At 38.9% G+C, this 22,425-nt stretch overlaps 1 protein-coding gene across 10 annotated transcripts in view; it reads right to left on the bottom strand.

Moving 5' to 3' along the window:
- Window positions 1–8,712: 8,712 nt before the first annotated feature.
- Window positions 8,713–22,425, bottom strand: part of MKI67 (marker of proliferation Ki-67) — a 31,280-nt gene continuing 17,567 nt past the window's right edge. For all 10 annotated transcript variants that reach the window (XM_078391208.1, XM_078391210.1, XM_078391206.1 and 7 more), the window contains 6 exons: window positions 20,183–20,305; window positions 17,727–18,904; window positions 16,337–16,409; window positions 10,804–13,911; window positions 10,530–10,652; window positions 8,713–9,133 (listed from right to left, as the gene is read on the bottom strand). In XM_078391208.1, coding sequence (XP_078247334.1) covers window positions 9,003–9,133; window positions 10,530–10,652; window positions 10,804–13,911; window positions 16,337–16,409; window positions 17,727–18,904; window positions 20,183–20,305 — 4,736 coding nt within the window. In that variant the 3' untranslated portion in view covers window positions 8,713–9,002. The remainder of the gene's footprint in view (window positions 9,134–10,529; window positions 10,653–10,803; window positions 13,912–16,336; window positions 16,410–17,726; window positions 18,905–20,182; window positions 20,306–22,425) is intronic.

Genomic DNA, 22,425 nt, shown 5'->3' with positions numbered 1-22,425 from the left:
AGGAAACAACATAGGTAAATTCAACGGTTGATTGACATGAAAGTTTGAGACAACCTTAAGGAGAAAGGAAATATCTGGGTACAGAATCACTTTGTCTGGAAAGAACTGAAGGTAAGGTGTATCAGCTCGAAGTGCAGCCAGTCCGCTTGCCCTTCTAGCAGAGGTTATTGCAACTAAAAATAATGCCTTGAAGGATAAAAGGTGAAGGTCAGAAGAAGCAATCGGTTCACATGGCAAACGTGAAAGTGCTTGCAAAACGACATACAAAGACCATTGAGGAGGACAGGTCAGTGGTCAGATAAACCTTTCAAGAACATCTTCAGGGTAGGATGCGAAAATAGATGGGAGGATTCCGATCCCAGTGTCTGATAAGAAATGATGGCAGAAATATAAACTTTAAGGTTGGAAAAAGTCAAATCTTGGTCAAACAGGTAACGAAGAAATGATAGGAGTGTATCAATAGCTACAGGTATAGGACGTGTCTTGATTCAGTAAATTTTAGGAAGCTGTTCCATTTGTATATGAAAGCTTTGTAGATGGTTTTCTAGCTTCTTCCAACACCTCTCTAATCATGGAAGAATCCTTCATGTTGTTAAGTGCAGGGAGTCGAGATCTGGATGACAAATGCTGCCTGCGTTCTGTGTTAGTAAGTGCGGCAAATGTGGAAGCTTGATGAAATCCGACACCATTAACTTGAGAGAGGTGAACCATGGCTGCCAAGGCCACCACGGTGCGATCAGAATGGCATTGGTGTGCACTTGACAAGTTTTCACCAGTGTCCTTTGGATTAATGGAATGGGAGGAAATAGATAAAGAAGATAGTCCGTCCACTCCACCATGAATGCATCTCCAAATGAAGCTTTGTCCATTCCTGCCTGAAACAAAGTGCAAAACATGTTGCACTTGCTGTTGAGACAAGTCACGAACATGTCTAGTTTTGGAAACCCCCATCTCTTGCAAATCATCGTGAAGACAGCATCATCTAGTTGCCATTCATGTGTCTGGACCTCCATCTGACTGAGAGTATCTGCCAATTTGTTGTCTTCGGTTGAAACATGAATAGCTACAGGAAAAATGTGATGCATATAACAACACTCCCATAGATGAATAGTTAGGTACAGGAGTGACGTCAAGTGGGTGCCCCCTTGTTTGTTGATATAATACATGGTTGTGGTGTTGTCAGTGACCAGTTGTACACCGTAACCTGTTAACAGAGGGCAAAACGCACAACAAGCTTTAATAACAGCCCACATTTCCAGATGATTTATGTGTAAGAAGAGAGTGTGGATTTTGTGATGACCATGGTGTGCTCCCCGCCCGGTTGGACTCTCCTGTTTTGGAGAGATTGGCTTGCACAATAATTGAATTAGGGGCTGGATGTTTTGAAAGGAACAAGGTGTCAGAGCCATGTGCCCTGTAATACCCCTCCATTCTCCTGGAAATCTGCATCAAAGCGGGCGGCAATCTCCAAGTATCCCTAACAATGCCCATAATGACTGGGGCAAAGGCCAAACTAAGGGGATGTGACTTACCTTGGTCGATATCTCCAAACACAAGATATTGTTTGGGTGGCGGCGGCTGTTCAACAGCAAGTTGGAATGATTTAGCCATGCGAGCCACCATCTGTGCATAAGACGGTGAAATCTTGAGAAGGAGAAGGAGGACGTAAATCCCCAACATCAGAATCAGGTTATTAATGTTAGGAGGACCATCCTCAGAGGCATCAGAGAAAACTTCCCTTTCTTGGTCCGAATCAGATGAGGCTGAAGATTCTCTTGGGGAGGAAATAGGTGAGGGTGATAAAAGCCTTGAATCTCTCTCTGTTCACGGGATTTTAAAGCTGGCTTTGAGGGTTTTTTTATACTGTGGGCAGGTGTGGGGTTGATGTTTCTCCCCCAGACAATACAGACAGCGATCGTGACCGTCAGTGCAGGAATTTTTAGCCCTAAAAGAAACACACCGTTTAAAAACACCTGAGGTGGCCATAAAATGGGAGACCCCAAGGTAAGATAAGAGAAATCACTCACGGTATAGCGATTGAAATTTGTGGACGGAATAAACAAGTTAAAATCACTAACCAAAGGGTAGCCAGTCCAAGTCAAACAATCCAAGAGAATAGTCCATGTAGAAAAGGTGGGAAACATAGCCAAAAACAGTCCGAGTCAAGCTGAGATAATATATAATAAGTAGTCTGTGTGGAAAAGGCGGGAAAAATTTTAAACAATCTGAGTCAAACCATGGAGTAACATATCACAGTCCAAAAGACAAAGTCAAAAAGATCCGTACCAAAGTTGTAGCTAAAAATAGAAAACCGAATAGAGAGAATAGCTCTAGCAAGGAGGTTCCAAATGTGACAGCGGCTAAAAGGAACTGAGGCTATGGGCGGGCCAAGCATGCGTAATAAGGGACAATGTACTACTAATGTTTCTTATTTTAAGCTCTAGAATATTCCAAGGATACAGCGCAAGCGCAGTTTATACCCAGTTGTGTGGATTCACAGAGGCCACGTAGGAGAAAAAGCAGTATGCGAATATGGCAAATAGGGCAATCCTATCAAGCTTTATTTTTCAACTAGATGACATGGGATGTTGTTGTTGTTGTTGTTGTTGTTGTTGTTGTTGTTGTTGTTGTTGTTATTATTATTATTATTATTATTATTATTATTATTATTATTATTATTATTATATCAGTCACTTGTGTATTAGATTCATGTCCCTCCTTGTTGATAAGATGTGCCAGAGCAGGACTGGGCTATAGGGTTAGGGTTGTAAATATTTGTCTCAAACTAAGTTGTTTTGCACTTCCTTTAAAAGAAACAATTACAAGTCCTCTGTTGAATCAAAACTTTGCATGATTCAATAGTTTGTTGAAACACCTTTAGCAGCAATAACTTGAAGTAATCATTTCCTGTAAGACTTTATCCATGTCTCACATTGTTGTGGAGGACTTTTGGCCCACTGTACTACGTTGCTTCAGTTCATTGCGGTTTGCAGGCATTTGTTTATGCACAGCTCTCTTAAGGTCCCACCAGTGTTTCAATTGGGTTGAGGGCTGGACTTTGACTGGGCCATTGCAACACTTTGATTCTTTTCTTTTTCAGCCATTCTGTTGTAGATTTACCAGTGTGCTTAGGATTTGACTCTAGAATTTTTTGGTATATAGAGGAGTTCACGTTCAACTCAATGACTGCAAGGTGCCCAGGTCCTGTGGCTACAAAACAAGACTAAATCATCACCCCTCCACGACCATGCTTGACAGCTGTCATGTGGTGTTCATGCTGATATGCTGTTTGTTTTTTTTGCCAAGCACTGTGCATTATGGCCAAACAACTTTGACCTTGTCTGTCCAAAGGACATTGTTCCAGAAGTCTTGTGATTTGTCCAGATGCAACTTTGCAAACCTAAGCTGTGTCCATGTCCTGGGAACCCTTCAAAAAAAAAAAAAGTACTTGTTTAGTCTTTTTGTAACTGTACTGTCATGAACATTAACATTTAACATGCTAACTGAGGCCTGCAGAGTCTAAAATATAACTTTTGAGTGTTTTAAAATTTGTCTGAGTATTGCACGGTCTAACCTTGGCATAAATTTGCTTGGATGTCCATTCCTGGGAAGATTTGCAACTGTCTTGAATGTTTTCTGCTTGTGAATAATCTTCCTCACTATAGAATGATGGACTTTGATTGTTTGGAAATGGCCTTATAACCCTTCCCAGATTGATGGGTAGCAACAATTGCTTCTCTATCATTCCTGATGTGTTTCCTCCTTGGCATTGTTTTAACACACACTTGAATGCTCCAGACAAGCCAACTGCTCAAACCTCAGGTTCTATAGAGATGGTAATTGTTGTTAATGATCAATTTACTCAAGGGCATTTGGTTAGTAACTCCTGGTTGCTACTTAGCCTCTTAATTCCTATGGAATAAATAAGGGTGTACCTAGTTTTTCATATATGGCTTTTCCCTTCTGGCTTTATTTTTGTTAAATAAATCATGGCATGGTGTAATATGTGTAATGTATTGTGGCTCATCTGAGGTTCTATTTACTGAATTTTCAGACCTGATGAAGACCAGATGATTTTTATTATGTCCTGATATGTAAAACCACAGAATTAAAAGGTGTACTTTCTTTTTCACATGACTGTAACTACTGTCCAATTTCAATTCTTTGTTTTAAAGAAAGGTCTTCTAGTATGTGGTGTCTGGACAGTTTCAGACTATGTTGGATGATGAAGCTGATTATTTGGGCCCATTCTGAGTAAGGGTCAGGGCTGATTTGGTGTCCTGGTGGATGGCACCTTTGAACTTTGCATGGGGACTGTGTTTCTGTAGGTTCTGTTAGTGGCACTCAGCTCCAGCCGCCAGGTACCTTCTGAACTCTTTGGCACAAATGGGACTTAGGAACACCATTTTGTACTGGTTCCAATGCTCTTCTGCTGAATATTCCCAAAAGGTGACACTGGGGAATTGTTTTTTCTTTCTCTTTTTCATGGCTGTCAGCTTATGTCAGGAGTGGGCAATTGTGCAGGGTCTGATGGTCACTTACTACCACCTGGTGACTCTTCTGAATAGTTCTGATGAAATCACAAATGACTTAGACCACTTTTGTTTTAAAAAAATCAACCAAATCAAGAATCTCTACCCCATTTTTCAGCCCTTTTTCCCAGGCTTCTGAGATGCAATTATCCATCCATCCATCCATTAATTCATTGGGATGGAAATGATGCAGTAATGGTTTGATGTGTATGGGTGAAGTGCAGCTAGCATATTGTATGATTCTCACCTTGGCTTATAATGTATCACAGGGTACAGCACTGTTTCTTATTGTGTTTAGCATCTACATGAAGCTGCTAAATGTCATGCAGAGTTTGGCCATACCTGTTCTCTTTTTCAACTGATATGAAGGAGGCAGTGGAAGTCCTGAGTATTTGATTGCAATGAAGGAATAGATGTGCTTGAATGGATTCAGGAGCAAGAGACGCTTTGATCACTAGATGAAAAACAAACAATGGTAATAAACTTAGGCTCATCCAGGTAGCTATTGTGGCAAGTGTCTTTGCCTAGTTTCCTCTGATGTGTTATTTCCACCCCTTCCAGTTCTCTATATCTTTTTAGTAAAGTTTACATAGAATTGTCCTTGAAATGTTTAGAAGCGTCTGCTAGTGCAAAATGAGATTATTAACTTTTTTATTAAGGACTGAAGTGCTTCAACAGATGCCATGTTGCATACCTCACAACCTTGACAAGCTAAGTTGGTGAGAACAGAAACGCCTCTCATGTGTACACAACAAATTAACTCAATTGTGGAAGACTGACTAAGAAAAGTCAGACTGTTTCAAGTTTTTATTTTTTTTAAGATAGGCTTTTAATACCAATTAATAAAAATGAGTTTTTTACTGTATGCCGTTTAAACAGCTTTTGTCAGCAGTAAAGCAATTACTTTCAATAAGCAATGTGCTGTATATAGCACTGCCTGTGTAGGTGGTCACCTTAATTATTCAGATAGTCAAATGGCAGATGATGACACATGTGAGAGTCTGTGTATTAGTAACTGCTTGTTACATCTCTTGAAAAATGAATCAATACACATGAAACGAAGTTCACAATGCTGATAGAAGGAATAAGTCAGTGGTGCAGATCAAAGCCACCCTTAAAAAGAATTAAGACATCGGTGATGGTCAACATTGTGCAAATGGCTGTTTGATCTCTTCTTCTGAAAGATACTTCTGGACCTCATCATGACTCCTAGGTCCTCTGGAGAAACACATAACCTTGTTTATCTGATGAGCCACTTATTCAGATAAAATCAGAGGTGCTCCTGCTCATTCGAAAGGCAGATCAAGGAATAGGGATTCAGCCTGTGCTGGATCGGCTTACACTCCCTCTGAAAATATACCGGTATACAGCTTGGATTCATCCTTAGTTCCCCAGTTTTAGGCAGTTGCCAGGAGTGCTTTTGCAGTTAAAACTAGTGCATTAGCTGTGCCCATTCTAGAAAGGTCTAATCTGGCCATGGTGGCACATCTTAGTTACATCCAAAATGCGGCAGCAAAATTGTTAATTGGGGCTGGTTACAGGTAACTGTCCTGTTACAGCAGCTCAACTGGCAGCTAGCCTATTTCTGAGCACAATTCAAAGTGCTTGGTTTAACCTATAAATGGTTTGTGTCCCAGCTATGCTGAAGACCTTGTCTTCCTTTATGAATCTGCCTAGGTTTTAAGATCTTCAAGGGAGGCCTTTCTCTCAGTCCAACCACCTTCATGGGTGCCTTTGGTGGGGACATAGGACTTTCTCTGTTATTGCTCCTAGACTCTGGAACTCTCTCCCATGGAGGCTAGGCTGGCCCCATCTTTGCTGCCTTTCCACAAGTATAGACCTTTTTCTTCACTTAGTGACTGACTGCCTGAGTGGGGTTTTCTAAATGGACTGCTATGACTTTGTTGTTGCTTTTATCATTTTAAAGTGCGGTATTGTTTAAAACAACTTGTTTTAATATTGTGTCACCCTCTAAAAGGCAAGTAGTACTTCTAACTAGTCCAGCAATGGCAAGAGGATACAATTATTGAGTTGAAACCACTTCCCCAATGGCTAACCAATGGAGCAGGAGCAATTTTGATACTTGAACTCTTCATGAGGGAGAAAACCCATATGCCTTTGCAGTATCAGAGCCCTGAATGGATTTAGATCCATTAGGTTTGGTTGTTGCTAAGACCATGAACCACTTGTTACCTACTACCACTGGTACCTAGAAAGCCATCTTGCCCACTGCAGCCTCCTCTTACTGGCAAGGCTTCATCTTCTCCTATAGCTAAGGTTGCCAAGAAGATGCAAGGCTCATCTAATGTGCTTCATTTTAAATGCCCTTTGTGAGGCAATGAATCTAGGAGTGGCTGGAGCATCAAATGCATTGTCTAATCCTTGTTAGGCACAGAAAAATGCTGCTCAGAAATACAATATACATGAGCAAAAATAAAATAAAATTAAATTTTAAAAAAGCCAGCTGTGGTGCACTATGGACCCTAATCTCATTGCTGCATTCAGGGGTGACCTGAATAGGTGGAAACCACCTACTACTTTGGATTCTTGATGGCAGGGTGCAGTGGGCAAGGTACAGATGAACATTTCCTGGCTTCAATATACTTATTTAATTTACATACCATGCATCTGGCTACTAAAGCCATTCAGTTCACAAAAAATTTAAAAAAATCAAGAACATTAAATAACAACATAAACATTAAAACATAAAAAGAAAATAATGTATACCAGTAAACAAAAAGAAAAAAAATGTCCTACATCTCCTTCAATATTATATTTAACATAAAATGACATTCTATTATATTATTTTTATTGTTCAGTACTGCTATGCAGTCCTACTTACTGCACATAAAAACTTAGAAATGGTAAAAAATTATTTGGAGACAAGAAATTCAATTTAATTTTACAAATTTTAGCAACTTATGATGGCGGAGGTGGGGCCTTAGTGGACAATTCTGTACTTAGTAGCAGATATGGAAGTTGCCTTAATATTTTAAAATATTTTAAAAATTCAATTTTTTTTTAAAATAGGGAGGTCAAGTTATAACCAGAAGGTAAAACCTGAATGGGAAACCACAGTGGTTCCTTCATGCTGAATGTGATCTGCACAATTTGTGATCTCCAAGAAGTGCCATAATGTGCAAGAGAATGTAAAGTTGTCATCAAGTTTAGATTGAGGAGCTTAGGCTGCAATCATTCTCATCTAGAGCTGGCCATACTCAAAACTAGAATTCCAGTTCACAACTCCTTCCAGCTACTCAAGTGAATGCAAGGGAAAGAGAACAGCAATGCCACTTCTCCTAGTCTTTATATTGCTTATTGTTGCCTTGTTGCCATGTTAGTGTCCTGGTCCACAACGTCCAACGCATGTTTAATGGAACACATGCAAAGGGCTGAAATGTCAAGAGCAGAGATAATTCTACACTTTTATTTTGTATAAATTTTTAAAATGTTATGTAATGTAATATTTTAAAAGAAACATGTTTATCTTTTTTTAAAATATCATTTATAGGAGAGGCTAACAGGAAACAACCAAAAATGGCATTGTCATTAATACAGTTCTATACCTCACCCACAACCAGCCATCATTTTTAATTGTTTGAGGAAAGGAGGTCACCTATTACTGCTAAAAAATGCTACCAACTTAGAATTTATGGGGATGTGGGGCTGCTATGCCACTGGACAAAAGCATACCCTATAAGATTGGTGCAAAACAGAAATCACTTTAGTTATAAAGTGAGGAACACGAAATGAGTGGGCTGGGGATGTTGACTAGAAACCAAGGTTTGTGCCATACTGCCGAGCAGCCTAGCCCAGCTGGGGCAGCTACTTTGTAACAAACCTGTTACTCAACCTTGCGAGGTGACTGGTATTTCTCTAAACCTAGGGAAAACAACCTGATACTCTTCAGCCATTGTTGGGCAGCAAACCCCACCAGCCCAGACTATTGGCCATGAAGACTAGATTTGCAGACCAAAACACAGGAAGAGCACTAGGCAGTTAATAGTGTGGGAGATTAGTGGGGAAGCTCTGCAGTTGCTATGAGCTGTGTAGAAATGTGCTCCTCTAGCTGTCCAAGACCGATTTAGTTGCTGTCATGACTATAAATAGGACACAACCTAAGGTGTGCTACTGCAGGAACCACCTTACGTTTGGACTGGAACAATACTACAAAAAGAGATACAACATGAATATGCGATTTAATGTCAAAATGCACACTGCAGCGACACTGTTATTTAAAATTTCTTCAAACAATACAAATCAGAGCAGTCAAAAACTGAAATTACCAAGCCCCTACAAAATATTTACAGCACTCTGCGGAAGAAATGTATCAATGCCAGGGATGAAGCTAAATAAAATTAAAGAAAATATGTATCTATTAAATGCAAAGTATATTGTACAACCCAGGAGTACAAAATCCAATGACATTTTCAGAGGAAAAACATTTACAATCCAGTACCAAAGAAGACATTATTTTTTTGTTCGTTTGCTTCCTCTTGTCCTGCCTTCTGCCTCTTCAGCAGTCCCAGCTGCAGCTCTGGTAGGTTCTTCTTTTGTTTTCTTTCTTTTTCCTTTTTGCAATGTTGTGTTCTCAGAATTTTCTATTTTTTAAACAAAATAAGTATTTCATGAAGCTAAACATTTTAATATCCATTTTGGAGTAACTGCTAGACAACCAAGCATTCTCATGATCTATAATATTTCTTCTGCTTAGAAAAACTGCTTCATTCTGGTCCTGCTGCTCACCTCATCCCAGTTCTATATTTTAACTGGAACTCCCAAATAAATTCTAACAGTAGGAACAAAAATAAACAAATCATTGTTAAGACAGCTGAGCAGGCTTGAGAAACCTACTGTAGTAGTTTTAAGGTGCTCACTCTCCTCAAAATTTCCATGCATAAAATTTGCTCCAAAGTATCTGACACTACATCTTACTCTAACTAAACCATCCTCCAAAAAGAAAACCTCACATATAAGAACCAAGTGTCATATTCTCCATTTGGATGTGGTTTGGACTGTACAGGAATGTTAAAGGTCCTACATCACTTGGTACAGCAACTAGGCTTAACAATCACTACTGGCAGAAATGTATGTTATTTACTCCATAGCCAAAGTTTACAGTGGATGTTTTTAAATCTATACACAAGTGTCTGTAATTTCCCCTTCAACATCTTTGTGCTACACTATTGTACAGTACTTCCACTTTCAGGAACAGCTTTTCAGAAGAGGTTCAAAAGTGCTAGTATCTACATGCACATTCCTTGTACCTCATAACACTTCATCTAATTTGTAATAAATATTAGTGACTAGAATCTTAATGTTTGCATATTCTACATAACTGCCATAGTTAATTGCAGCTAATTAACTAGGCACTGATGTGCATCTTAACTGTGCAAATGGTTGTGTGACCAGGCACATGGGCACATACTTCAGTACCTCATCAATTAGTTGCAGCAAGTTACACAAAACTTTCAGAAACACCAATAGGATTCTGACCATTAACTTTAAATGAAGAACATAAGTAACAACATCAATGAATTAAAGCAATGTGTCAGACTCCTGCTTACATGTGCTCCTTGGGAAGATGTCTTTCCCTCCTACCATATGAAAATTCTCAGATTTGAACCTCCACCATGTGAGTCACAATGAACATCACGCTATCCAATACCACAATAATTTATTAATGAAATTTCTAAAAATGGGAATGTGTTGCAATTAAATTGATGGCACCTAAGCCCTGAAGGTGTTACTGTAATCAAGAAGTCATTAACATCTGGAGTAATTTTACAAAGAGAAGAATCTGAAGCCTTTTTGAACGACATTGATTAAAACAGGATTAAGCAACTTGGTGCCTTCCAAATGTGTTGGACTATCACTCCCAGAAGTACCAATTACCATGGCCACTGATGATGATGATGGGATTTACTATCTAAAACATCAGGAGGACACTAAGTTGCTGTCTTTGCTTTAGAACAAAGGATAAAGCTTTTGTCATACCTGTTTTAGATTTCAATTTATTTTCCAAAACAACATCCCTGGTTGTATCAGAAGTAGTAGCACTGGTTTCTGAATCACTGTTCACTTGTCTCTTTTTGCCCCGTCTGGGTGGATTCTTTTTTGCTAGCAAGATTGAGAGCACAAAATCACTATTTTTCTCATTTTAAAAAAGTGTTACTTCATGAATACATTTTGGCAAGCTTTTACTTCATGAATACATTTTGGCAAGCTTTTCCCTTTATAAGTCCCCTGCTATTTGAAACAACGTTCTTACCTGCAGTATTGTCCACAATCGCAAGCAGATCTTCAGAAATGGTATCATTGCCTGTGATCAATCCATATTTTTCTTTGAGAGAAGCACAAATAGTTGATTCAAGTGTCACAGGTTTCCTTCTATTGCTTCTGCCCTGTTTCTGATTTGTCACAGCTGTCTTTTCTAAATTATTTTTGTGATCAACCTCCTCTTCAGTTTGCTTATACTTCGTTCTGACAGCTGTGGTAGGTACTACTGTTTTATTTCTACTGCCACGTTTTGCCAATCTGGCTTTCCCAACAGCACCATCTCCAATAACTGTGCTTTGGTTTTCACAGGCAGTCCCGCCTTTCTCTGAGCATAGTGGTGGCAGAGTGATGCTTACATTTAGAGAGGAAGATGCCAAATCAATTTGTTCTTTATTCTTTTTTGATTTGTTCTCTCTTCCAGAACCTTTTTGTAAAGGGATACTTTCATCTTTTACAGGCATAGCCTTTTCACTGTCATTTCCGAATTGGCCATTGCATTCTGCTAAGGTTTTATGAAGAACTAATTGTTTTTTCCCACTTCTTTTGGATATATTCTCTTTTGAAACATCTTGAATATCCTTAGGCATTCTTTCTTTGTTGCTTTTATCAACCAGTCTAGGCTTTTTGCTGGCAGAAACTGAGCCTGTCATAATTATATCTGTTTTTCTTCTTCTGCCTCTGTGTGACAGATGCCCATTTGCAGTAGTTTTAGTTTCCGAAGCTTCACTTGACTGTTCTACTGCACTTCTACTTTGGGTCGATGGTTGCAATGCTAAGTTATTCTCAAGGGGAGCAAGAAGTGTTTGAGGGGCTGGGGCAATCTTTCTTCCTTTGCCCCGTTTTGACAGGTTTTCTTTCTTTTCCACATTTTGTTCTTTACCTGTCTGTTTGTCATCATATTCTGTATGGGTTTTTTGAGCAATGGCTTTTCTTCTTCCTCTCCTAGGCAGATGATCTTCTGTAACTTTTCGTCCTTCTGGTGGACTATGCTCTACGAGAACTTGCACATTTTTCATGGGCACCTTTTGGGTTTCATTAGGATTTACGGCATTTTGAGGTTGTTGCAAGGAACATTCTTCTTGAACAGAACTCAAATCGCGCATTTCCTGTTCTTCTCTTATAAAAGTATTAAGTTCCAGAGACTTATTTGGAGTTGTTTGGAGTTGACAGCCAATCTTCCTCCCTTTGGTACGTTTTGGTAAATTCCCATTTATGATAACCATGTTTTGGTCTACTAAAACACCTTCCTGTTTACTGACATTTTCTGTGGTAGTTTCATGATCAAGTGCTTTTCTTTTGCTTCTCCTCAATGGATTTTCTTTTCCTACTTTCTGCCTTTTTTGTGAACTACGCTGTGCAGTAATTGGAGAACTTCCCAAGGTCATTTTTTGGGTTTCCTTAGGATATGATTCATTCTGAATTTGTTCTGAACATTCATTTTGTGCCAAATTAAAGCTGTCTGTTTTCAAGTTTCCTTCAAGAGTATTCTGTTCCAGAGGTAAAGGAATTTCCAACTGAGGGTTTATTTTTCTTCCTCTTCCTCTTTTGGGTTGATTCTCTTTCGTTTTCATTTCATCTGCCTCTTTACTGTCATATTGTGTGGGCATTTCCTTACAAATGGCTTGCTTGCTTCTGCCTCTCCTGGGTACATTTTCTTTTACAACTTTTTGCCCACTTGGATGACTGTGTTCAGTAGGCGTTTCTAGACTTTCCAACTGCACCTTCTGAGTTACATTAGGACTCTCTCCATTTTGACCTTCCTGCCCACATTTTTCATGGACAAAACTAAAGCTAACTCCTGATATGTCACCTTTTGCAATAATGTTTTCAGAAGAGAAATTTATGTCTTGTTTGTATTCAGCTTCATTAATCTCTAACACCTGCTTTGCTTTGGAAGGAGAAAAGCAAACTGGTTGTGATGCAACAGATGTTTTCCTTTTACTTCTTCGAGATGTATGCTGTGTTGTAGAGGATGCAACACTTTCAGACAATAAGGTCCTTTCTTTTTGAGGAGAGCGACCCTTCTCTCCAAGCGCAGATTTTTCTTGAAGAGGTAAAGAATCATCTTTCTCAAGTAAAAAATGAATTTTTCTCCCTTTTTCCTGCTTTACTGCATTTTCTTTTACGCCTGCATTATTTTCTAGAGGTTTTATATAGGATCTAGATACTATACATTTTTTACGTCCAGTTTTATACTCCTCATCAGCTGCATTTAATGTTCCAGGTTTTGTTTGTACTGGAATATTCTTTCCTCTTCTACTTCTTTTTAGGCCATTTCTGATATTTTCTATCCTTGAATTTTCAAAACCTTCATTTTGCATTTTTTCTTGTGTATTTACTTCTACAGACTCAGATTTTAAATCATTTTTATAATCTTCCTTATTTCTTGAGCTCAATGATGTTTTTGCATCTAAGAGACATCCATTTTCTTCTGGTTTTACATCATCTTTGAAATCCACTGTTGTTTCTTCTTCTTTCAATTTAGCTGTCACCCTTCTTCTTAGATATGGTTGCATTTTGACTGAAGCTTCCTTTGATGGTCTCAGTAATTCTGGAGCATGACTGATGTTATCAGAAATCACAGACTCAACTGTTTCAGTGAAATGTTTTCTAGATTCTCCTCTTGAAGATCTTGTCATAGTTTCAAGTGTTGATATGCTGGTTTCAGATTCTTGCACTAGACTTAAGTCAGCAGTGTTCTGACACAAAGTACTATTTTCTACAGCACTGGCTGATTTTGTCCTACATGAATTCCTTGTATATCTCTGTATCTTCCTTGTTTGTTCTTTTAGGTAACTGGATTCATTAACTTTCCCTCTCCTAGTTCTTCTACCTGAAGCCAACACTTCAACCACTTCTTTATCTATTGGACCCAGATCAGCAGTTGCCTCTTTCATAAAATTGTTTGCGCCTCCGTTTTGGGAATTAATCCCTTCTGGATGATAGCTCTGTGTTTGTTTCACTTTGTTTGTTTCACACTTTGAGTCCATAGTTTCTCTATCTGTCTCTGTTTTCAATTCATTAAATGAATTAGAAATAACATGTCCTGTGGTGTCTTCTAATTTTACATCATGTTTAGGATCATTTCTTTGTATGGACTCTAAAACAAAACACATGCAAGTTCATTTTCAAAATGTGGATTGTGGAAAAAACAAATAAAACTTATTATCCAAAGGTTTAGGAGGATGTTCTGAGTAGCTTCATAATTTTGCACTGGGGAAATACTTACACTGTATCCTACAAAATTAATTAATTTGTACCTATCACAATGGGCTACAACTGGTACCAAATGCAACACATTTCATTTTACAGCTTCCCAAACCTTCATATTTCACAACCATATCCTAACTCCAAATATTCAAATTTGTGTTCTGTTATTTACTAAAAAAAATTTAAACTCATCTTTCCCCTTGGATACCAAGGCAATATACAACAGTTGTGACAAACTAAAATTACCTATACAAATAAAATGAAGCCACTGTCTCTTTATGTCCTCCTTTTATAGTGCCACACAAATAAAGCTAGTGAGATTTTCAGCAAATTTCGAGTACCTTTCAAGTGCCGAGACTTAAAATATAGGTTTTGTAGCATTAACAAAAATCTCTTTGGATGATCCCCCATTGTTCTGTTCCGAACAGGTAGATGAATGAATTTGGAAGGTCTCTGAGGTGTTCTAGCTTAAAATGTAGACACTATGGTGTACATGAAAAACACTCTGGAGGCCCCCAGGACACCCCCATTTAAATTTGCCTACAGAGGCACATGGCACATATTAAAGATTTTAATAGGGTCAGTTTAGAAATGCACATGTTTTGAGTTGTGCCTTGATATTATCGATTGGGACTCCAAATTATCATTGATCAACAACCATGCTCACTGGGGGATTCTAGGAGTTGCATACTTTGGATAAACTTAATGAGACTTAGTACCATCAGTGAAAAAACATGTACACATGAAAGAAGGTGCAAGGTGCACAGAGAAGAAGGAAGTCACTAGGTACAGGGTGGGATTCATTGAATTTTAATATGGGCAAAGCCAGATAGATTCATTGGCTGGTACACAAACTAAACAATAAACAATCTCTAGTTGGGTATAATCCAGCTAAACACTTTTAGACTGAGATAATTAACTACTTCTACATTTATGTTTAGACTGTACCCAGATTGTCTTTGTAGATACTGTTGTTTGTGCCTGTTGTATGCTATGAAGTCAATTTTGACATGGTGACCCTACTAGAATTTCCAAATTATGTGAAATATTTAAGGAGTCAGTTTAGCACAACCACCCACCAATGAGTTTCCACATCTGAGTTGAGATTTGAACCCAGGTTTCCTGAGCCATATTCTAGCACTCTACCCATCATTCTTCACTGGCTCTCTATTGTTATTTCAAGTGTGCTATTATTTTATTTGTTATTCAAAGCAAAGGATGCTGTAGCGCCTAGATCAGGCAACAGATTCTTATAGCCCTATGGTTTTGCATCTTCAAATTTAATTTGCGGAGGCCCCAAAGACCTTTGGGTAGAGTGGGCGGCATATAAATTAAATAAATAAATAAATGACAAGCTTTTCACTATTACTCATATAGACTCCTATACAAACTGGGATCCTACATGTGCTGCAAATGTCAGTCAGGTACAGCAGTACAAGCACATTCTTCTGTTTAAATCATGAACAGGCTCCCCTGTGCTTTAGGCCAGATACACCTGAGGAATGATAGGACTGTAAGGTTTCTCTGCTCATATCATGTTCCTGGGTTTGAAAACCATCAGTGGAAACCTTTCTCTTTGTCCTGCCACCCTCACAGGTGCATTTGGTAAGACCCTGAGGGACTTCTTTGATGTTGCTCCCTCACTGTGGAAAAACCTCCTCCCTCCATGGGTGGTCAGACTGGACTCTTCCTTACCATCCTGCTGCAGGCAGATGAAGACTTTTCTCCTCAGGTAGGCTTTTTCTTAAACTGGCTGCCTAAGAGTTGGGCTGCTGCTGTTGGTGTTCCCCCCACACTGTTTTTTAATATTGCAAGTTACCTTGAGTCCTCTAGAGCAATGGCCCCCAACCTTTTTAACTCCACAGGCCACAATCACACGCACTTACTCATGTGCAAAGGGTGCATTTGTGAAGGGGGGCACTAGCATGCATACGTGCAGGGGCTGTGAGGGGGGTCGGAGTGCATGCAGGGGGGTGGGAGATCTGTCTCCATAGCCTGGTCCAGCCCAAGCCACGGACTGTCATGGGGCTGCAGACCAGGGGTTGGGGTCCCTGCTCTAGAGAAAGGTGGGTGCAATATTTTAAATAAATAAATGATAGATACACATACGCTAGTGGGTCTTTCAGCTTATTGAAGGAGTACCAATAATTCAGTGTTACCTACTGCACACAACTGAATTCTTGTACTTTTTAAATAAATGTGATATTAAGAAGTCCATACTTTCTAGGTACTGCCATTTACAATTTTAGTACTTATTATTGTTTGGGAAACATATTGTACATTTAGGATTTTAGTGAAATAATACTGATACATACCATTTCCAGTTTTGGAATTTATGTAGGAACCATTCTCTTCGTCAATGAGATTCACAAATTCCAGCAATTCACCCTGGATGTATTGCAAAGAGTAGCTGACATAAGAATACTTCTGGTACATACTATTCAAGGTATATATCATGTTTCCCTGAAAATAAGCCCTAGTATGTTTTTTCAGGATGCTCATAATATAAACTCTACCCCCAAAATAAGCCCTAGTTAAGTGAAAGCCCGTCCTCCACCACTGTGCAGCAACCAGAAGATGACATGACTGTATTTGAATAAAAGTAGATTGTTGTACATGGAAAAAAAATCCCCTAAAAATAAGCTCTACTGCTTTTTTTGGAGCAAAAATTAATATATGACCATGTCAGGGAAACATGGTAATAATATTGTAGACTAGAATATTGTTTTGTATAAAGTCCCAGACTGCACTGTTACGGTGAATTGAAACATTTCAAAAATATGAATGCTTCATTCCAAAAATAGTTACTTTAGTTATTTCAGAAATATGTAGTGGCAGTCCTAATCTAGGTTCCAATCTGCCAGTTTCTATCCAGATAGTTGATTAACTATCCAACAAGACCACCCCATAGTAATTAATGAGCCAAATATGACGTGTGCACGAAGATTATAGTGGCTGAAATTCTACTGCTTAGCATATTAAATTGCAATTAGAATAGGCCCAATAATCAGTGGGTCAATGGGCCTACTCTTGACTTACTAAGATAAGCAACAATATTTCAGTCAATAGAGATGAAAAACAGCAATATCCCTATAACAAAGCCACAAGTGCATCTATGCTTTGTTTGCACCATACAATTATTGTACAGTGGTATCTACCTAAGGAATGGAATAGGTAAAAAAAATAAAAACATATAGGTGGAAGGTAGTTATCACAACCCCCACCCAAATTAAAATTCTTTATTTTACAAGTAAAAGGGGAATTTATAGAGCTATGACTATATCTTTAAATATACAAATATAAATATACTTTAGTTATCTCAAGATTAGGTATTAGTGATCAATTACAATAGGTCCCATTTTCTTATCGGAAAAAAAGAGAGAGAGACACCACTTCACTTATGTTCCTCTCCAACATTTTTAAATGATAGGGATTTAAATACAGTATAATTCCCATTCAGGCAGGTCTCACTCCAAGCCTCAGGAAAAACTGTACAATAATGTATTATGGACTGGAGAAAATTATAAGCTACAGAAACAGAATCTCTCAAAATCTTTCTGAGATGATGATTAAGGCTTGTGCAAAAGGTTTGGCAGAACAAGACTTACAGCAGCCCATTCAGACCTGTGAAAATGTTAGACGGTCAGTAGACATTTCTGAATTCTGGAAGGAGAATTTAAAAAATCTTTAATACAGATTACATACCTTTTGTTCATCTGTAGTTTCCAACATTTCTTTGATACCCGAATAATCCATTTCAGGACTTAAACAGTTCTGTTTAGGTTCTGCCATAAGCTTCTGCAATCCCAAGTAGTCATCAACTGGCAAAAACTTCTGCCTTGGTGTTTTTAATAGCCGACTGATGCCAACTAGATCTTCCACAGGTTTGTTTTTTTGTTTTGGTGCTCTGAACAACCGTTGAATTCCTTCAAAGTCTTCCATGGGGTTTACTCTTTTCTCCGGCTTGTCAATACCATCATCTATGTTAGCCTGTATTCTTTGTTTCTCTTGTCTGTTGATATCACTTCCTATCAGTTCCTCTGACATTTCCTCTGGAGACTTCATCAACTTGGCGCAGACAATGTCATCTGCAACAGGATCCAGGTTTTGCATGGGTGTTCTCAAAAGCTTCTTGATGCCTGAAAGCATCTCCACAGGCTCTGTTTTTTGCTTGGGTGTTCTTAAGAGCCTCTTAACCCCTGAGAGTGCCTCCACAGCCTCTGGTTTTTGCTTGGGTGTTCTCAACAGCCTCTTAACACCCGACAGCGCCTCCACAGCCTCTGGTTTTTGCTTGGGTGTTCTCAACAGCCTCTTGACTCCTGACAGCGGCTCCACAGCCTCTGGTTTTTGCTTGGGTGTTCTCAACAGCCTCTTGACTCCCGACAGCGGCTCCACAGCCTCTGGTTTTTGCTTGGGTGTTCTCAACAGCCTCTTGACTCCCGACAGCGGCTCCACAGCCTCTGGTTTTTGCTTGGGTGTTCTCAACAGCCTCTTGACTCCCGACAATGCCTCCACAGCCTCTGGTTTTTGCTTGGGTGTTCTGAGGAACCTCTTAACACCTGAAAATGCCTCAACAGGTTCTGTTTTTTGCTTGGGTGTTTCCAGGGATCTCTTGGTCCCTGAAAGCAACTTAACTGTTTCTGATTTTTGTTCTTGACTTTTATCTTGCATTTCAGTACCAACTGTATGATTTACTGCTACTACGAAGCTATCCTTCCCCACAGTTTCTCTGAAGGCACCATCTGCTCCTCTGAGAGTCATCTGAAGGTCATTGTGGTCAAGAGTGGAAATCTGAGGCTCTTCCTTAAAGAAAGAGGATACCATATCTTCTTTGTCGCGTCTTTGTTGATTTGATACATTGCAAGATGGTGCAAGCCCCTCTTCTATTAAATATATTAAAAGTAAAAGATTGTTAAATACATATTACAGACACAAAGTTTTTTTTAAAATTAACTATTGTTCTCTGTAATTGATGTGGAAAACATCCATCAACAAAATGCTACCATCTAAAATAAACAACATTCTTCAATCAGGAGACACTATAGGGTGAGGTGGAATCTCCTCTACAATTTGGTCACATGTCTCCTACCTTCTCTTTGCAGTACATTTCTGTGGCTAGGTGCTTGATCCCTGGCTCCAGGGGCTGGATCCTTGGCTTTGAGAAAGGGCCCAATTTGAAGTCATAGAGAACTTCATGGAGGTGGACATGGGGTGGTCAAACTCTGGAGCCAGCTATCTGCCCGAAAAGCCATTCCCACCACTTTTTATTTCCACTGCATTCTCAGGCAATTATCCTCCACAGAATTTGTCAACTTACAGCTCGGCAGCAAGATATACTGCATTCCTGATATATGGTCCATGATCATAGTCAAATATTTCTGGTGGCCACCCCCTAAAAACAATGAATCTTTATCCAAAGTGAATCAAATCAAAATAAACAAGGCTGGAAATTTCTTTCTCTTAATCCATACTTCATGGCCTTCACCTGACATTGGTGCTGATTGTCAGCCCACACATAGCACAGAACTGGTAAATGAGATTCCAGAGTCTGTTACTGAATCATCTAAAAAGCACAATGACATTTCTATGCCTTTAATAAATGCTAATTGTCTGTTGATTGTTTCAAAGGGTTGTATGCAATCAGGACAGAGGTTCTTTGGGAGACCACATATCCATTCATCTGACACTTGGCAGTATGGGTGGAATCATCCTACCCTCGCGGCATCCCTAACGCCATCTGTAATCTAGGGAGTGGCTTATATGATTATGAGTAATGGTTAGATTTTACGTGTTTTTATCTCTTATAGTGCATTTTGTGTGATTTCTTAAAATTAAAGAAAATCTAATTAGAACACAAGTGGAACACATAAGAACAGACAGACTGACAGAGTGAGCAACATCCCAATTGTTTTCCTGTCATGCTAAGAATCCTTTTCTAACTTGAACTGCAACCCCTAGAGACTTTCTGCAGAATAGTTTTAAGTGGCAAAGAACACAAGAAGCCACATTAAATTTTTGAACCAAAAATTGTGTAAAAATATACAAGTTAGTGGATTTGAGGAAGAGGGGCTTTGCAAGTACCGTTTTTTAAATTTAAATTAATTGTAGCATAATCTGGTTTCAGGCAAATCAAATTACTTAACAATACCAAGAATGCATACCAGCTTCTGCTTCAGCATTAATTTCTGAGATGGCCTCTTGTGTTGGCAGCTTCATTTTTTCACTACAAAACAGAGACTCTTCTTGCTCCCTGCTTGGTGGAGTACTGAACATCTCAGCCATCCCTGCAAAACATTTAGTATTTTGCTAATGCTCACTGTGTATACTTTTGTATGCAGTTCAGAAAATGGGGAAACATAACTATTAAAAATTCACTCTCTCTTTGTTTTGACTGCTCCAATCCCCCTTGAAACATTATAGAAATATTTCAAGCATGTAAGGTTCATGTTAGTTTATAGCCATAAAACCTAATGCAACATGCTATAGGGCTGCAAAAGCAATAAAATATCTTGATAAAGATATATGAAATCCTAGTCATTATTAATTTGTTAAATGTTATAGATGACTGCACAAGGAGAACAAAAAGAAATACACTACACCTGTAGCACAATAAATTCAGTTATCTACTCGATACAGGCAAAGATTCACCCTTACACCAATACTCCTGCTTATGAAAAACTAATCTGCTTTGATTCCTGATCCTCTAGTGAGAAAAAACAAAAGTGCTTTTTTTGGGTGATAGTTGGACTTTTGAAAAAAGGAACTGTCTACAAAAGAACAAAAGGGGGGGACCTGCTCCCTTTGTTTCTTTCAGAAGAGTTTTGATTCCCCTTTCCTGGTGAGTTTTTATAGGCAGCAAGATGTTGCTGCTGCTTCCAAAAGCAGTGGGCAAAATTTTGTTATGTCTGCATAAGTGTGCTGGGTGTTACACCCAGCAGCAAAAAATAGGCCAATTTGATCCCTCAATAGGTCATATGTTCTTTGTGTGAACAATTGTTCATTGTACTGATGGAAGTGCTGTATGGATGATAGTCCCATGTTGGTGTTCTAGTGACTACCATGAGCACAATGTTGAGTTACGCCCTTGTAATTACACAGCATGATTTTGTCCAATGAGTGGGAGAAACCATCACCATCACTACTTCCCTAAGAATGAGGAAAGGAAAGGAGGGGTTACACCTGCTTCTTGCCAGGAAAGAATGAAGGTAAGTCTGTCAATTTCTGAAAAAAAATGACTATTAGTGATTAAAATAAAACCACTTCCTTATAGATAAGAAAAAGGAAGAAGACTTTCATTCTGCAAGTCATGTTTTAGCAAGTACCATCAATGTTCTTGCTACTACTACCTCCTGCAAAATCCCAAGAGGATACAATGCCTTCTTTTCATAGGAAGAGAGGGGTAAGCTTTCCCTCCTTTTCTATTGGCTTTTGGGGGAAGGCAGCAACAACCTGAAAAGCTTTTTACATCTTTTGAAAAAGACAAGCTTAAGGGTAAATTCTGAAGTATATTGCAATTTTTTTCAAAAAAAAACACACCCCACACACATACACACACAGAAAGAGAGAGAGAGAGAGAGCAAAAAAAAAAACCCTCATAGAATTCTGGAATAAGGTACACATATGTAAGTTTACCACCTATGAATTAATATGCTTTTATTAGGAAACAAAGAAGCTCTTAGCACTGCTGACAGAGACGTTTCTCAAACAACTTTATTTTTCCACCGTGACTGCTAACTGGTGGTGGAGGAGGAAGGGAAACGTACATAGGGACAATTAATCCCATCTAGATACTGCCCTTGTATGACTTAGAGTGTAATACTGAATGCAGTGAAGTGTGGACCTATGCCGAAACAAAAGCATCTTATTTCCCACAGCACACAAATGAACACTATGAGCATCATTTGCAAGACTGAACAATGAGCGCACAGGACAATATCTTTCCTTTATTTATGTGGGAACAGAAGGAATAATTGCCTCTCTCACTGGCAAGGCCTGAATAAGAGATAACCAAGCAAGGCTCTTCCCCATTAGCTTCACTGGGACTAACAGCCATTTCACCTCTTCTCTTCCAAAGCTGTCTCCTCAAATAGCCAGTCTCATCTATGTGCTAGTATTAGATTCTTTCCGCCCTCTCTCCAATGCTTTTCCTTTATATTACACAAATTATATGCAGTTATGCAAAACTATAAAGCAAAATTTTTAACTATTGCATTGTGAAGTTGAAAATGTGAAGTTGACACCGGATAAGAAGGCACATTCAATGCCCTATAAGTACTGTACTGCACTACGTATTGAGTTCAGAGAGGCATAGGTAACCTTTAATTTTCTACCCCTTAAAATATCTTGACAGTAGCCCATAACAGTCTTGGACTAAGGATATATTTTCAAGACCAAGTCAAATGCA

This window comes from Pogona vitticeps, chromosome 3, assembly GCF_051106095.1.
Source record: "Pogona vitticeps strain Pit_001003342236 chromosome 3, PviZW2.1, whole genome shotgun sequence".
Lineage (NCBI taxonomy): Eukaryota > Metazoa > Chordata > Lepidosauria > Squamata > Agamidae > Pogona > Pogona vitticeps.
This window is presented reverse-complemented; position numbering and strand designations above follow the sequence as displayed.